Here is a 15000-nt window from a genome sequence, read left to right on the forward strand (position 1 = left end):
ATATATATATATATATATATTACATACATGTATATAGATATATATATATATATATATATATATATATATATATATATATATATATATATATATATATATATATACATATATATATATATATATATATATATATATATATATATATATATATATATATATATATATATATGTGTGTTGTGTGTGTGTGTGTGTGTGTACATACATACACAAACAAAACATTATGCGTTAACGATCAAGTGAGCTACAACTCGCAAACAGCTCCTGCAACAATAAAGCGAGAAGAAAATGAAGACCTAACAAAGAAACAAACAAACACAAACACACACACACACACACAAACTACAGTATAAATAAAAGAAAGAAAACCACCATAAAAGAATGTCATCCAATTTCCAAACACGGAGCAACGTCAACATCCAGCGAACACCCATTAAAACGACCCGACGGCGTCATGCCATAAACAACAAATTCCCTTCGCATTCAACTGCGTCCATCAAAACGTCAACTCGATTCCATTCACCAAAATTTCCTCTCTTCGCCCATGAGTGAACCCACCCCCCCATCATCAGGAAGCAGGCGTGGGTAGAAGGGGCGCAGGCCGCGACCCGAAATCGCGGGGGGAAACTGAGTCCTAATGAGCTCTGGCAATGGGGCTAATCTACTTTGACGCCGAGGGAGAGACGCTTACGATTCTAATCAATGCATAGAGATAAGATGGAGAGGACAGAATCAACTATGCCCTTTCAATGGGGCAATCAATGGCACGTCCATTTGATGATATATCTGCCGATCGATAGACTGAGGTCCTTCGCTATCACCTCTTTATCATGCTCATATTCTTTTGACGGAGTTTGGCGGTAACTGCCTAGCCATTTCGCATATTTACGAAAAATCCCAAAAGCACAATAGTTTATATTCTTTTTAAGGAAAATATACATATATCAGCACCCTACATTACACAACAATCCACTCGGCTGTAAATTGGCATCGATGCTTGTTGGGGTCAAGAAAAAGGCCGTGAGGGTAGCAACCTCATCCCTGGAGACTCTCCGATATAGTAAGGCTGTGTCCCTCTGGCCACATCCCCTTCAAAATGCAAAAGGTATATGGTCATTTTTTAGATTCATATATATACATAATATATATATATATATATATATATATATATATATATATATATATATATCGATCCTTTAAAAACACAATTTAGCAATTTCAAAACTGGAATGTTTCAGCATCACTTGCGTTGTGGTTAATGTTCTCTTGTCCTATAAGCTTTCCTTCCTTCAAAAGCCAGTATGATACGAATATTTTAAAATCTCGTACAGATGATTTCATTTATTCCTTTATAAACACAAGATAGCAGTTCTGATACTGTGTTCACAATTTATAACAGTGTCTACCACGTATTTGTTCAGCTAGTTTGTTTTCCCTTTATATAGCACGAGGACGGAAATGTACACTATGAATCTCAAACACAGTTACAAACTAGCAGATAAATCAGGTCAGTGAACCTTATGACGAGACGGTCGTGCTTCTCTCTCTCTCTCTCTCTGTTAAGTAGCCTACCCGTGAAATATTTCCAGTTGCATAAAACACAACGTGTAGCCAACTTTTAAATAGTCTTGTTGTTCATTGATCTGGGCTGTCATCTTATCAGTAATCATGTTTTAGATTGGTGAAGTCTTTTTACATACAGAAGTTACAGTGAAAACTCGAATTCTATAAAAACACCGTAGTGGATGTTTGGGTTTGTGAAGGGATAACTGGATGGCCCTGTTCTGGAGTTAAAACATTTTAAAACATTTCAATCGTAGTTGAAAAATATTGAAAGAAAACCTTAAGGTAAAATACAGAGTAATGACCACAACATAACAAAATGGTGAAACAGCATCATTCTTAATAATACGTATATTTTATTAATTCCCTATTTCTACGGCCAATGTGTTACCCTTAGGTGTCTAAGTATGGATTACCTGAATATAAGTATGATGAATAATTTAAACCTTTAAGGCACCTTATAATAATAATAATAATAATAATAATAATAATAATAATAATAATAATAATAATAATAATAATAATAATAATAATAATCTTTATTTAAACCACTACAGCAGGTTAGTGAAACCTGGGATATATGCCCGTAGATTTTTCTGATGGTATTGTCGGTGGTATTTGTAGTTTTCCTTTTTCTGACTTCAGAAAAAGAAAAAAAGAAGAAATACCACCGACATTATCATCAGGAAAAGATACGGATTTACATCCCAGGTTTCAGTAACCTGCAGTAATGGTTTAAATAAAGAATTTCTGCTGTAAGAAATACGCTGTTTTATCCATCGAAATATGAACATTGGCCAATTATTGACTAATATTGATGCGCAGGGAAAGCGAATTATTAGAAGAATTAAGAAAACTCAGCATAAAATCAATTCGCAAAATGCAGCCATTTTATTCAACAAAACTTGCCTCGAATAGGGTCTTCCTTCTAATAATAATAGTAATCACAATAAGTCTTGTTAAATAGGATGGCTGCATTATTCGAGTTAAATTTTATATACTTATATATACCTCCACCCACATCCCTTGTCTCCAGAACCGTCTCACCCATCAAGAGAATGACTTGCTGGCTCATCGTTAAGTCGACGATAAGAGGAAACTCAAAAATGAATTTCTTGAGTGCAGCTCCGGAATCCACCTACCGGGCACCTTCTGTAAACTCTACGGGATTGTACCCCGCATTTCACTACCTACTCTCGTATAGAGAATCAAGACTGCTGTCCTGTAAATAAGCTGAAGTATATTTCTCTTTACCGAAGTAGGAACATTGGCCAATCAATGTCCAATATTAGTGTAGGAGAGAAAATAATTCTAATGAAAATTGGGAAGACCCAGTATAAAATTAACTCAAATAATGCAGCCATCCTATTTAATAGCTCTGGTTTAAAAAGGGTCTACGTCCTTCTTAATAATAATAATAATAATAATAATAATAATAATAATAATAATAATAATAATAATAATAATAATAACACTGATGAAGAGCACCGTTCAGGTGTTCGAAAGTCTTTGCTTGTATGTTTTACACAGTAATATAGTTTACTATATAATTGTGGATTTTCATTACACAAATAATAATAATAATAATAATAATAATAATAATAATAATAATAATAATAATAATAATAATAATAATAATAATGATATTTTCCCAAGCCACGTTCATAAGATAGCGAAGAAGACAAATAATAATAATAATAATAATAATAATAATAATAATAATAATAATAATAATAATAATAATAATAATAATAATAATAATAATAACTGGGGTTCCAGCATACAAATTTGCACAAATTTATAAAAGAATAGAAACGGTACAGAACACACCGTCCTTCTCACAACCCATTCCAGATTCTGGTAGACGAGATTAACGAGAAAAGGATTAATGGAAGGAATTCCCGTACTTTCAGAGATCCTGTGGGAATCCTCTAATCACTGAACTTCCTTTTGAATGGGCTAAAAAATACTTTTTTGTTTTTTTAATTTTTTCACATCCGTGCTTTCGCTGGATTTTTTTTTTGCTGTCGCTAAGTTTTAGATTAATAAGGCTTACAGAATTATTTGGCAAAATTTAGTGGTCAGCATTATGTCATCATTTGAATAAGAAATTTTATCCAGTTTTAAAGTATATCCATAAAAATTTACTTACGTAAGTAAGTAGTTAAACAAACAAATTATATATATATACACACATATACACACACACACACACACACACACACACATATATATATTATATATATATATATATATATATATATATATATATATATATATATATATATATATATATGGTATATTTACAGTATACGAGAGAGAGAGAGAGAGAGAGAGAGAGAGAGAGAGAGAGAGGCACAGTTGTGTACGTGAACGGAAAAACACTCCATTTCTTCTGTCAAAAGGTCTGTCTGTCCTATATAGAAAGGCCATCTTTTCACTTCGGAAACTGAGAGTTTTAACAAGCAATCCTAACAAAGAGACAATGAAAGGCTCCGGGAGAAAAGGACTGTCAAAGGAAGGACAAATTTACGATACATCCTGCGAGACATCCCTTTGGTTTTTCCCCCCCCAAGACTCCGAGTAAAAATATTTCACATTTTTGTTCTTGGTACCGATTCCTACTTTTCACTTTAAATTATCTTTCGTTAAGAACCAAATCAGTGGAATGTTATTAAGATGTTCCTTCGTGGAAGAGGATGATATAAGAATGAATATATATATATATAAATATATATATATATATATATATATATATATATATATATATATATATATATATATATATATATATATGCATATCTATACATAAGTACAAACACACAAACACATATATATGCTGGTATGCAAGCAGTTAGCTTGCCAAGTCATTCCTTGTGTGCAGGGGCACTCAGGTTCCAATTTCTTTTATGACTTGTATGGCTTAGTGGGCAGCGCCCATGTCTTTCAATTGAGAGACCTGGGTTCGATCCTGATGTGATTAAGAATGTATATATATATATATATATATATATATATATATATATATATATATATATATATATATATATATATATATATATATATATATATATACATACATATATAGAATAAGCATTCGACCAAAAAATTATGAAAATGCCATTTGTTAAAAAAAGATCATGATAAAACTTTATCTACATCCACGCGGCAAAATAAAATGAAATAAATAAAAAAAAACGCCCTTGTACCCGTTACTTAGAGATGATTTATGAGTATAATATAAATAAATGAAAACTGCAAATGATAACCAAAGTTATTTCCGCACTCTAAAGCATGGCCTTGGCAAATATAATATATATGACCAATATAGTTACTCAATCGAGATACGAACAGAAAATGCCGAATAAGACTCATGCATACTAAAACCCATTATACGCTAAAGAAAAGTAGAAGCTCAGTTCTGAAAAGAATAAATAACTCAGCATATCAAAGCGTATGAAAGTAGAATTGAAATATTGGCAAATACTGAAAATACTATAGAGGAAACCTACTGAAAACGTAGAGTAGAAAAGAATGATTATTTCAGCACACTAAAGGCGGTGCTGTCACACAAGCACGCTCCGTAGCATCTTTTAGCACCTTGTGTCAAACTTTAGACCAGGTAGACAATAGCTGATTGATTTATTCTCATGAACTAGCGTCACAAAGCTGCCTAAACTGGTGACGGAGATTAATTTAACTAAGTTCTCTCTTGATTTTAATTACTATAGGGAACGTAAGCAGCTTTCATTGTACGCAACTATGAAAAAAGATATTTGCTACTTGGTACCAAATTAGCGCTACGATGCCAAACGCTGCCGGAAAACGTGCTAGTGCGATGTCGCCTTACGGGCAACTGGGAATACTCAGGAACAGAGAGAATATAAAGAATATGCATTCGACCAAAAATTATGAAAATGCCATTTGTTAAAAAAATAACACAAAAATCATCACACACACTTTTAGAAATCAAGATATGCTTCAGAATGCGGTCGAGAACACTCACCTCTCGAGAGGAAGAGTTGGAGAATTTCGAACTGGTTGCAGTGAGCAGCTAAGATTATGGGAGAAATGTTGGGGTCGAAGTCACTACTCTCCTCCCCTCCTGCTCGAACCTGAAGAAGAAGAAAAGGTAGAAGAGAAACATGGAGATGAGAAACGAGTTCAGCTTTTGTTTTTTTTGGTTTTATAAATAAACAAGTATAAAAACTTCTACCATTGTTGAAGGGGTCAATTCTCGTCGGGGATTTTATTTTTTGGGCGAGGTTTGATATTGCATATGCAATGAAAGATAACGAAAACACCATTTATGGAATTATGTCCTCGAATACATCACAAGTCATCGATTTGTACTGTACCACAATATCGTTTAAGTGAATACTGATTATTTAGTGGAAGTGAATTTATTTATTTAGTATTTAATATTGATTATTTAGCACTAATAAACTTATTCATTTCCATAAAAATAAAAATATTAAATGTCACCCATTAGAGATTAAATTAATTTTCATAAAAACCTCGTTTACTTACAAACCACACAAAATAGGGGATAAGAATACTAATTTGCTCATATATAGGTTAGATCAGATACAGGTCTCTTTAACCACTGATCAATTTCTCTTTTCATAAAAAATACATAAAAAAACAACGTTAATATGACAAAAAATCAGTCGAAATTAGAGTGGGATCAAAATAATGAGTTTGGAAAATGATTTTGGGAACTAAAAATACCCCCCAAAAATCATAATTACACCGATGAAGGATAATAAAATTCATTAAAATTTTGGATTACGAGCAAACTAGTTCTCTGGAATTTAATGGAATGCTGTGAGTTGCTTGGGAAAAGAGGCAAAACAAACTAATTAATGGAAATACACCGTAAAATATTTGCTGTGGAGAAACCGGGAGGGGTCAATTTACCGAGAATAAAGTTGGTCACTCTTTAAAAAAAAATTCAATATAAAAATAATTAATGGATTTCTCTTCCATTCCTAAGAATGCTTCTGAACTGTTGTTTATATAAAAAATGCATGACTACAAAAAGGTCAGTAACTGAAATGACACTGTATGACACTTGAAAGTTATTCAGTGAATACAAAATCAACATATATTTGTAGAGAGATCTATAATGGGCACTTTAGTTTTGTAATAACTGGTAACAGCTTTGTAGCAAAAAATATATATACATTAGAGCAATTAAAACCCTTTAGTTAACACAGCTAATCACAGCATTTGATGTTTATTTACTGGATGTTTAAACCGGGGAACACCACATGCTTATTGGAATAAAAAAATGATGGTATAAGTGTGTTATAGGATATTGGAAGTGAAAAACCATAGAATATTCTTAAAATCTTTAAATTCTATCATGGGAAAAGCCCACCTAAATGTATCATTCTCGATAATCAAAAGGTTTTAGAGAAAAGGTTAAAATGCCTCATGCAAAAATGTCCATTAGACTAAGAAGTGAAGTATTTACGAATTTATTTAAAAAATCATATTAGCAATGATAAACCATTTTTTTTATTTAAAACAATCACCTCGACTATTCACTACCACCCGACCCTACCAGTTGGTACCTTAGTAAATGCACTTTTTATTATTCAATTTACAATTGTAAGGGAATAATTAGCAGACAGAGCAGTGCACAAGACAGCATACAAATCTTGAAATGTCTACGACTAGATTTCAATCCGTGCTTGATTTAATATCCACTGCCTTGCGAGATATCCACATGTTGGAATCTATCTAAGTCTATGTATCAGGATAAAATCGAAGAATTGTCAGAGAGAGAGAGAGAGAGAGAGAGAGAGAGAGAGAGAGAGAGAGAGAGAGAGAGAGAGAGAGAGAGAGAGAGAGTAAACTATGAGTCTACAGGGTTGGCACTCATCAACCTTTCTTACTATTTGCTTCTGGAAGAATTGTAGAGATTTCAAGATCGTTTGCTATGATTGTGGCCAGGGACAAAGATGCAGCGTGTTGGTGGACAGTGATAAGCGAGTTAGAAATCTAGGCGAGTCGAATGGGAAGATTAAAAAAGGGAAGATAATGACAATGAGAAGATAAAAAATGGAAGACAATGACAATGAGAAGATAAAAAAAGGACAATAATGACAATAAGATAAAAAAGGGTAATTCAAAAAAGGGAAGATAATGACGATTAGAAGATAAAAAATGGAAGACAATGACAATGAGAAGATAAAAAAAGGACAATAATGACAATAAGATAAAAAAAAAGGGTAATTAAAAAAGGTAAGATAATGACGATTAGAAGATAAAAAATGGTTGATAATGCCATGAGGAGATAAAAAAAAGGACAATAATGACAATAAGATAAAAAAAAAAAGGATAATGAAAAGCAAGCTCAGACGATGATGAGAAAAAAATATTGGGTACCAAAATTTGATATTTCTAAAAACAAAGACTATTACATTGCCAGTTCTAACTACATAAATGTAATCAAAATTTTATTTATTTAAAATGTCAATGTATTCGTTCATAGCATTTCTTAGGCATTTATTGACATTTGTTCCGAAATTAAAATATATTAACACTACGGAAAAATAAAAAAGATGAAAATCAAAAAGTTAAGGTTATAAAATAATTTCTTTTTATTTTTATTAATATATTTTGGGATTAAGTAGTCATCCATGTATGAAAAACAGAGAGAAAAGAGGAAGGAAATGTCGGGAAAGGAAGAATCTGTATATCTGTATATGAAGAGGGGGCAGAACCAGTTGCTGTATTTGTGAGTACCAATTAATAATAATAATAATAATAATAATAATAATAATAATAATAATAATAATAATAATGAAGTCAGTGGGTAGCCGACGTTAATAGTAATAATAATAACTATAATAATAATAATAATGGGCAGCCCTGTTTAATAATCTGGATACTACTACTACTACTACTACTACTACTACTACTACTACTACTACTAATAATAATAATAATAATAATAATAATAATAATAATAATAATAATAATAATAATAAGGAAGTCAGTAGGTAGCCGACGTTAATAGTAATAATAACAATAATCATAATAATTGGCAGCCCCTGTTTAATAATCTGGATACTACTACTACTACTACTACTGCTACTACTACTACTACTACTACTACTACTAATAATAATAATAATAATAATAATAATAATAATAATAATAAGAAAGTCAGTGGGTACCCGACGTTAATAGTAATAATAATAATAATCATAATAGTTGGCAGCCCCTGTTTAATAATCTGAATACTACTACTACTGCTAGTAATAATAATAATAATAATAATAATAATAATAATAATAATAACAATAATTGGCAGCTAACTCCAGAAAATCGATATACTCTGATCAAGTCACCTTCAGGAAAAGAAAGAAATCGGAGCAAATAGAAAACCATTTCCATGGGACCAGATCTACCGGCAAGATCGACATTTTGGGGGAAACCTATTAAAGCGATTGAATAGGAAATGCGGACAGCTGTGGAGGATGTCTTGGCTGTCAATCACACCAATCAAAGGCCTGCACTTCGTTAAGGCCTTTGATTGACATTTGGAAAACCGTTTCCTAATGCATGGCCGTATTTTAAATGGCACACGGTTGTGTTAGGCTGTTTTTGTCGCGTGTGTGTGCGTGTGTGTGTTTTTCACCCCTGTAATCTATGCCATACTGGGAAGCGTAATATGTGTTCTGTACTTTTCTGTAACTTGTTCAGTCGTTTTCCTGTAATCTGGGTCGTACTGGATAGTGTAAGGTGCTTTCGGTACTTTTCTGTAACTTGTTCAGTCGTTTTCCTGTAATTTGAGTCTTGCTGTATAGTGTAAAATGCTTTCTGTACTTTTCTGTAACATGTTCAGTCGTTTTCCTGTAATCTGAGTCCTGCTGGATAGTGTAAGATGTTTTCGGTACTTTTCTGTAACTTGTTCAGTCGTTTTCCTGTAATCTGAGTCATGCTGGATAGTGTAAGATGTTTTCGGTACTTTTCTGTAACTTGTTCAGTCGTTTTCCTGTAATCTGAGTCATGCTGGATAGTGTAAGATGTTTTCGGTACTTTTCTGTAACTTGTTCAGTCGTTTTCCTGTAATCTGAGTCATGCTGGATAGTGTAAAATGCTTTCGGTACTTTTCTGTAACTTGTTCAGTCTTTTTCCTGTAATCTGAGTCGTACTGGATAGTGTAAGATGTTTTCTGTACTTTTCTGTACCGTGAATATTACAGGACTGTGTTCATTAGCTTTCTTGTTATCTAAGTTACAATGAATAGCCTACTGAGTGTTCTGTATTTTCTGTAATTTGCATATTACAGGATTGTGTTCAACTGTTTTCCTGTAATCCAAGTCATATCGGATAGTGTAAGATGTATTCTGTACTTCTCTGTAACTTGAATATCACATGATTGCTTTCACTCCAATCTCCTATAATCAAATTCATACTGGATAGCATAAAAAGTGTTCTGTACTTTTCTGTAACTTAAACATTACATAACTGCGTTCAATCGTTTTCCTGTAATCTAAGTCATAATGGATAGTATAAAAAGTGTTCTGTACTTTTCTGTAACTTAAACATTACATAACTGCGTTCACTCGTTTTCCTGTAATCTACGTAATACTGGTTAGTGTAAAAAGTGTTGTGTATTCTTATGCAACTTAAATATCACATGATTGCCCTCAGTCTCTGTATTTCTCTGCAAATTTAAGCAACAAGATTTCAGTATTTCTCTGTGATACAGGAAATACAGGTTCGTGTTGAAACGCTATGTATTTCTCTGTATTTTCCCCTCTACGTCGTGATTGATAGATTATCTATTCATGACGAAGGCAAATCTGCAATGTAATCATTTTAAAAGATCGTGAATATTAGTGTGACTCAACTATTGATTACCAAGTTTTAAATTCATAAATATCCCTGCCATAACAGAGGGTAACTGACATATTTAAGGATTATCATAAATGAAAGACAAATAAATAAGGGTTTCTTTTTTTGGGGGGGGGAGGGCAGAATATTGTATAAACTAATTGCGTAACTTGTTTACCGAGAGTTAATTTGATAAGTAATGTGGTCTCTTCGAAACATCATATCTCTCTCTCTCTCTCTTTCTCTCTCTCCTTTGACTCTTACTGACTGTGCCTTCATTCTCTCTCTCTCTCTCTCTCTCTCTCTCTCTCTCTCTCTCTCTCTCTCTCTCTCTCCTTTGATTTCATCTAACTAAAGCTTTGCTCTGAATATTTCATGTACTATCATCTTCTCTCTCTCTCTCTCTCTCTCTCTCTCTCTCTCTCTCTCTCTCTCTCTCTCTCTCTCTCTCTTTCTCCTTTGATTTCCTCAAAATCTATCAGTATGTATGTATATATATATATATGTAGGTGTGCGGGTAGTAGTCTGTCATATCTCCCTGCACTACCATTCTCTCTCTCTCTCTCTCTCTCTCTCTCTTCCTTCTTTTACCTATCAATCTATCTTAATTTATTTTATGCATTACCCATTTCTCTCTCTCCTCCATTTATTATCCTTCTCTCTCCCTCTCTCTTGCTTCTTTTACCTATCAGTCTATCTTACTTTGTTTTATGCATTACCCATTTCTTTCTCTCCTCCACTTATTATCCTTCTCTCTCTCTCTCTCTCTCTCTCTCTCTCTCTCTCTCTCTCTCTCTCTCTCTCTCTCTCTCTCCATCCCGACGGTCTTTAACGAAATTTTCAAGTCCCGCCACTCACGAATGCACAACGAAAAGAAACTCTCGCCCAAACTTCTCGAGTGTAGGACTACAGAAGAAGTTCATTGTTAAACTTCCACCGTCGTAATTAATGCAAGAGAGTTTCCATTCGAGTTCAATGAAGTATTTATCTCCAACGTAGTCTAAATGACGGAATCACACTTTGATGCGCATTTATTCATTACAGACAATGTATGGACTCATACTGGTTGAAAACCGGTAAGAAGTTTGTGTTCCTAACATCGTAGTATACTTTGTATGCATGCGCGCACGCATACACAGTATGAGTCTTTAACTACATGCCTTGGTCCCGATGCGAACGTGGCCTTTCCAGCTGGTGGGGCTAAGGAAGGGGTATGCATATATGAATAGCTATTCATTCATGAGGATTTTTCTACAAGACAGAATCAAGGTCACCATATCTCTTAGATTTTACTGAACTGTATTTCTCACAATTTTAGCAGTTTATATGATTTTAAGTAATATTCACTCATATAATTTTCGTCTTGATGTTACTGTTATTTTCAACAATTTTCTCTTACTGAAAACTCTTTGATGGAAGGCCGGTAAGTGTGTGTGTGTGCGTGTGTGTGTGTGTGTGTGTGTGTGTGTGTGTGTGTGTGTGTGTGTGTGTGTCATAATGGCTGTTTAAACCAGTTCAAAATAATACAAAGGTTAATTTGACGGATGCAAAGTATTCACTCCCACCAACTTCTGGAGCGGGTTGAAGAGTGTGTGTGTGTGTGTGTGTGTCTGTAACGTTCTCACCGCCCTTTCAGAGAGCCTGACTAGTTAGTGCCCGATGCCACACTGGCGTAACCATTGTAGGAAGACACAAATCAGTGTTATTGAAGATATCCTTTTCAGTACGACTGAGTGGTCACTGAGAGTTATAAACACTGTTCATGCTGATAAACTGAGCTTATCTTTAGCTTGTACATGTGTCACACAGCTGTTGTAAGCTGCAGCACATCTGTGTAGTAATTACAGGTATATATATAGGTATAAGTATCGTGCTCAAAAGTGTTACTCTCTTAATGATGCTACAGTATAACGAGAAACGGATCTGAAATAATAGAAGTTTTGTCTAGAACATCACATTACATTCCGTGCAATTCGAGATTATGCCCTGAATCTCTGTTTCATTACAACCTTCCTAATAGCACACTATTCATCTCATTCCGAATCTTGTTCCTACAATTCTGAACAGGCAATCTGCTTACATAGTGTTCTTTCAAGTTTTTTGGGGGGTTAAGGGAAATGAAATTAAATCTTTTAAACAACTATTTTCGTTTTCCTCATTCAGCCTTTCTCTCTCCGAACTCATTTGTGTATAGGGGTTACGGAGATTAACGTGCACTGTACACGCGTATGCATGTATGCATGTAAGGCGTGCGCGCGCGGTAATCTAATCATATCTATCGAGAAGTATGTATGTATATGTGAAAGTGCGTGTAATCTGTCATATCTATCAGTATGTATGTATATATATATATATCTGTCATATCTATCAGTATGTATGTATATGTATGAAAGTGTGCGCGTGGTAATCTGTCATATCTATCAGTATGTATGTATATATATATATATATATATATATATATATATATATGGCATGTGAGTGTGTGTGGAGTAGTAGTCTGTCATATCTACCGAACTGACAAACTGACAGTGAGGAATATTGTGAAACTCTAAGCATAAGCGATAAAGAACAAAGATCTCCCCAAATCTTGACAACTTATCGAGCTATTTTGACCCTGCGATTAAAAAAAAAAAGAACAAGAAACTAGAAGAATGAAACCCTCTGGAGACTGACCTTGACCCAGTCGTTGGCCAGCATCTCCGGAGTGATGCTGGGATGATTGATCAGCATCTCCACGATCTTGTAAACGCCCTCTGTTATAGCGTAGAGAAGGGCGTCACCTGCGGAATGAAGAAATGACGTTAGAATAAGATTTCGCCATCCATTAGACTGCAGTGGTTCTCAATCTTTTTTTTAGTGGTGGCACCCTAACTAATGTAATCATTAGCGTGGCACCCATTCTTCACCATCCCACCATATCGCATGAATTAACTTCTTATTTAATTAGTAAAATTATTATCCATACTCAAACCAAAATCTTTACACCGTACAAAGTGCTGAGATGAAACAAACAAAGGCATATTAGAAGAATTAGATCAACAGAATTAGAGTAGACACACTGATAATAATTATATGAAGACTTCGGCAAACTTTTTTTTATATAAATACTCATTGAAATGATCTAGCCAAGACAAAATTCACTGACAATCTTGCGGTACCCCAAGGCACTGTCTGTGGCACCCCAGGATGCCACGGCACCCAGTTTGAGGATAACTGCATTAGAGAATTTGCAAAGTTAGGAAAACAGTTTATTTGAAGGGATGATTAAATATGTTAACAATGAAAGCGTTCATAACAAAAAAATTAAAAGAAAATATGGAAGTAAATAATTGTCCTTATACCTCCGTGTCTCAGCAAGTGCGACACCAGAGTTCAATCCCACGCAGGGGATACAACTTGGCCCGTTTCCTAAAATTATTTATTGCACCTCTGTTGCGCTAAACAAAAAAAATTAGGCAGCTATTGGTTAGTCGACTGTGGTGGGAGTCACTTCCGTAAGGTACAAAGGTTATATATATATACACACACACACATATATATATATATATATATATATATATATATATATATATATATATATATAAATCCGTCATGGCATACTAATAATACGAAAGGGCTTAAAGAAGGAAATAGGAATGAAATGTTAAGAACATTAAGAGTTCAAAAATAGAGGGAATAATGTAAAATGTCAATTACGACACAAGAAAATTCAAGACAGCGAAAGGAGAAAGAAAACTACTGGAAAATTAAGATTAGATAAAAGCCGAGTTGACTCTGGTCTAAAAGGAATTGAAGACCAGAGGCGATGTGTATACAGTTAAGCGGCATTTTATACATGTAGTCCCCCCGCACCCCAAAAAGTTTATTGCAAGTGGGCAGGCGTCAACACATTCCTGATGATCCTTTCACGCTGATGTATGAAACAGCAGCGCGGTGTTGATAGATTTTGAAACACGACCTCTTCATGACTTTTGTTGTAAAAAAGTTATGTATCCCTTAGTTTTACCAGACCACTGAGCTGATTAACAGCTCTCTAGGAGCTAAGCGAAGGATTAGACTTATTTGACGTGGCAAGAACCAGTGGTTAGCAGCGGGACCTACAGCTTATTGTGCAATCCGGAACCATTTATGGCGAAATGAATTTCTATCATAGAAATAAATTCCTCTAACTCTTCATCAGCCGGCCGCGGTAATTGAACTCCGGCCCATCGTGCGATAGTCTGAAGCTCAACCGACTCGGCCAACAAAGGGCTGGTATTGTAAAGAGAATTGAATTGAATTGAATACAGAATTTTGGACAAAGGCCAGGCACTGGAACCTGTGACGTCATTCGACGCCGAAACGGAAATCGACAATAAAAGGTTGAAAGGTGTAGCAGGAGGAAAACCTCGCAGTTGCACTATGAATCAATTGTGACGAGAGGGTAGAAAGTAAGATGGAAGAAAGAGAATATGAAAGGAGGAGGTACAGTATAAGGAACGAAAGAGGTTGCAGCTAGGGGCCGAAGGCACACCACAAAGAACCTTAAGTATTGCCCGCAGGGTTATGGAGAGAATGTGATAGTAACTACTCTTTTTTTCCTAG

At 34.3% G+C, this 15000-nt stretch overlaps 1 protein-coding gene across 1 annotated transcript in view; it reads right to left on the minus strand.

Annotated features, from left to right (window-relative positions):
* The window catches only part of LOC136842794 (transient-receptor-potential-like protein), a 236741-nt gene that overhangs the window by 55633 nt on the left and 166108 nt on the right, over positions 1-15000 (minus strand). Inside the window, exons 3-4 of the mRNA XM_067110640.1 lie at positions 13090-13196; positions 5567-5675 (exon numbers count right to left, since the gene is read on the minus strand). Coding sequence (XP_066966741.1) covers positions 5567-5675; positions 13090-13196 — 216 coding nt within the window. The remainder of the gene's footprint in view (positions 1-5566; positions 5676-13089; positions 13197-15000) is intronic.

This window comes from Macrobrachium rosenbergii, chromosome 2 (genome assembly GCF_040412425.1).
Source record: "Macrobrachium rosenbergii isolate ZJJX-2024 chromosome 2, ASM4041242v1, whole genome shotgun sequence".
Taxonomy (NCBI): domain Eukaryota; kingdom Metazoa; phylum Arthropoda; class Malacostraca; order Decapoda; family Palaemonidae; genus Macrobrachium; species Macrobrachium rosenbergii.